General features: G+C 38.7%; 1 protein-coding gene across 1 annotated transcript; it reads right to left on the bottom strand.

Moving 5' to 3' along the window:
- Positions 1 to 2,984: 2,984 nt before the first annotated feature.
- LOC119533503 (protein FAM3C-like) lies at positions 2,985 to 3,494 on the bottom strand. The gene has a single exon (XM_037835555.1). It carries the CDS (start codon positions 3,492 to 3,494, stop codon positions 2,985 to 2,987), a length of 510 nt encoding a protein of 169 aa, XP_037691483.1.
- Positions 3,495 to 3,793: the final 299 nt, after the last annotated feature.

Here is a 3,793-nt window from a genome sequence, read left to right as displayed (position 1 = left end):
GCTGCAATCAAGTCATTACAGTCAGTGAGGCATCAATCCTGTGTGTGTGCACATGTGTGTGCACGTGTGTGCATGTGTGTGTATGTATTAGCAAAGAGTTATCTAGAAGAGCCCTCCTAATCCCAGTGAATAAAGGAGGATTTTTTTTCTTTAAAAAAAGATGCTATCATCAAAAGGCAAAAAGTATATAGTTCCCTCCCTAAAATCTATATTATTCCATGGTTGATTTTCACAGCAACCAGTATGTATAGCCATATATATGGCATACACATACACACACACATGTATATAAAATATACTTTTCACAATCTGTTGTTATCTACTGAGTATGCTGCTAGAATTAACATCATTACCATAGCAAAGTCTAAACACTGTTTTATTAGGGAAATACACGTAGTAAGTTGAGTGATTTGCTCATGATAATGACTGTTTACAAAGATATCTATTTATGTTAGCAATAAATAATCCTGTTATCAAAAGACATAATGCTCACATGCACACCAAGATGGCTGCATGCTTTTTTGTTTGCTTTATTTTCATTTTTTAAAAAACAATTTTATTCACACACCATACAATCCATCCAAAGTGTACAGGCAGTGGCTCTTGGTATCATCTCATAGTTGTGCCTTCACCAGCACAATCAATTTTAGAACATTCTCATTTCTCAAAAAAAAAAAAAAAAAAAAATTCCATACCTCTAATATCCCCCGTTATTAATAACAAAGGTATAGTGCCTTTCTTATAACTGATGAAAGAATGTTTCAATGGCACTGTTAACTATAATCCTTAGTTTGCATTAATTGTATGTTTTCCCATATACCACCCTATTATTTAACACTTTGTAATAGTGATGTACATTTGTTCTAGTTCATGTAGGAACTTTCTTATATTTGTAAAATTAACCAGTCATTGTCCATTATAGGTTTCCTGTGTTTTATCCTCTAACTTTCCTTCTAGTGACAAACATGACCCTAGCCTTCCTCTTTTAACCATACTCACACTCAGCATTGCTAGTTACACTTAAGGTATTGTGCTACCATCATGTAGTATTGTGCTATCCGTTTAATATCAACCTTATTAAACATTCTTTACAAGTTAAGCATTATCTGCCCATTCTCTAATCTCTTTCTCCTGGTAACCTGTACTCTAGATTTTAGCTCCCAGAGTTTGCTCATTATAATTAGTTTATATTAGTGAGACCATAAAATATTTGTCCTTTCGTGTATGGCTGATTTCACTCAACATAATGTCCTCACATTGTTGCATGCATCAGGACTTCATTCCTTCTTACAGCTGCATAATATTCCATCGTATGTGTATACTACAGTTCATTCATCCATTCATGCATTGATGGACACTTGCGCTGTTTCCATCTATTTGGAAACATGAATAATGCCTCTATAAACATTGGTGTGCAAATGTCTATACGTGCCCCTGCTTTCAGTTTTTCCAAGTATATACTTAGTAATGGGAATGCCGGATCATATGGCAGCTCTATATTTAGCTTCCTGAGGAATTGCCACAACTGCCTTCCAGAGTGGCTGCAGCATTCTACATTCCCACCAGCAGTGAATAAGTGTTCCTATTTCTCCACATCCTCTCCAGCACTTACAGTTTTCTTTTTTCTTTCTTTCTTTCTTTCTCTCTCTCTCTCTTTCTTTCTTTCTTTCTTTCTTTCTTTCTCCCTCTCTCTCTCTCTCTCTCTCTCTCTCTCTCTCTCTCTCTCTCTCTCTCTCTCTTTTTCTTTCTTTCTTTCTTCCTCTCTCTCTCTCTCTCTTTCTTTCTTATGGCCATTCTAGTAGGCATGAGATAATATCTCATTGTGGTTTGGATTCACATTTCCCCTATATCTAGTGATGTTGAGAGCATCTTTTCATGTGCTTTTTACCCATCTGTATTTCCTCTTTGGAAAAGTGTCTATCCATGTCTTTTGCCCATTTTTAAATTGGGTTGTTTGTCTTTTTATTGTAGAGTTTTAGGGTTTCTTTATATATTCTAGATATTAAACCCTTCTCAGATATGAGATTTCCAAATATTTTTTCTCATGCTACAAGCTCTTAAAATATTTACATAGATTTTATCTTTTACAGCTTTCCCATTAACAGTCAAGTGAACTTCTCTTCCGATTTGCCAAAGCTGCTGTTATGCAAAATACCAGAAACAGACTGGCTTTTATAAGGGGGATTTATTAGGCTACAAATTTACAGTTCTAAGGCCATGAAAGTGTCCAAACTAAGGCAAAAACAAGAGGATACTTTCACTGAAGAAAGGCCAATGGCATCAAGAACACTCTGTCAGCTGGGATGGCTCATGGCCAGCATTGGCTGGTCCTTTGCTCCCAGGTTCTGGTTTTAAAATAGCTTTCTCCAAAATGTCTGTGCTTCTGTCTCTCTTAGCTTCTCTCTCTCAGCTCCTATGCATCCTTGCTTGTTCTCCCAGGGTGTTTCTCTCTAAGCATCTGGAGGTCCTCTCCAGGGCAAACTCTGGGCTTCATCTCTTAGCTTAGCATCTGCAAGCATCTTTCTGTCTGCATCTCCAAGCATCTGCAAGCATCTGAGTCTGTGTCGGCTCTTAGCTTCTCCCTGTGGTAAACACTGAATTACATATCTTAGCTTCTCTCCAAAATGTCTCTCTCAGCTTCTCAGAGCTCCTTCTCTCCATGAGTTCTCTTAAAGGACTCCAGTAAACTAATCAAGACCCACCCGGAATGGGCAGGTTCACACCTCCATGGAAATAATATAATCAGAGTTCTCACCCACAATTGGGTGGGTCACACCTTCCTGGAAACAACCTAATCAAAAGGTCCCACCCAACACAATTGGATTAAAAGATCATGGCCCTTCTGGGGTCCATAACAGCTTCAAACTAGCACAACTTCCTTCAATTTTCTCCACATTTCCTTTAGTCCTGCTTCTGGGGGACAAGTCCTTCCATTTCTATGACTTCAGGCCATCCTTCATATTTATTTGTAATCTTATTGTTTTTTATGTGCTGCTAAAAAGGCCTTTTTTCTTAATGCCTTTTCCACCACAGAAGACCCAGTTGTCTCTGGACCCAAGATTAACAACAGATATACTCCCCAATTTGGCAATGAGCCACTGTGCCTCATCATCGAATTTGGTTGCTCCATCATCATATGTTCCCATTAAAACTATTGTACCATTTTGTACGGTCTTCAGAAACTCAATGAATAGTGCCACATCTCCTCCCCACATGTCAAAATATTTAGCGTCTAATCTTTCTCCTGTTTTCCCATTTGCCAAGGCAACTTTGATCCCTCTTCCAACACTGTTCTTAACACCACTCACTAAAGCATAGTCTTCTAGGCGGATTTTTGGTACCACCATATTGCCTGCCCCACTTGTTACTTTAAATGCAAAATGCTTCTTAGGACAAGCTGTTGCTTTCCCACATGTATATCTGGGAGGCTTTGTATGATATGCAGCTGTGTCCAGTGCTGACCTTGCCAATAGATTTCCTAAACCTGCACCCATTTTTATTTCAAATACTTGAGATATAACATAAAATGTCAGTGAAAACACTGCCACAGGTACTGCCAACTTTGCAGTTTTCAGCCTATGGCACTTTCTTTAAAGAAGCCTTACTACTCTGGCAAGATTAACAAGGGTTCAAGGGGCCTGGGATCTGCTGTCAGCATCAATTTTTACTTAATATCTCTGAGTGTCCATATTTTCATCAGCCTCCAACCTCTGAGTGTCGTTATTTTCTCCAGCCTCCCACTGTCAGTCCTGCTGGATGATGACAGGACCTGCTGCTGCCTCCTGCTCACTCA

This window comes from Choloepus didactylus, chromosome 4 (genome assembly GCF_015220235.1).
Source record: "Choloepus didactylus isolate mChoDid1 chromosome 4, mChoDid1.pri, whole genome shotgun sequence".
NCBI classification, from domain to species: domain Eukaryota; kingdom Metazoa; phylum Chordata; class Mammalia; order Pilosa; family Megalonychidae; genus Choloepus; species Choloepus didactylus.
Note: the sequence above shows the minus strand (reverse complement) of the source record. Positions and strands in the feature narration are given on the sequence as shown.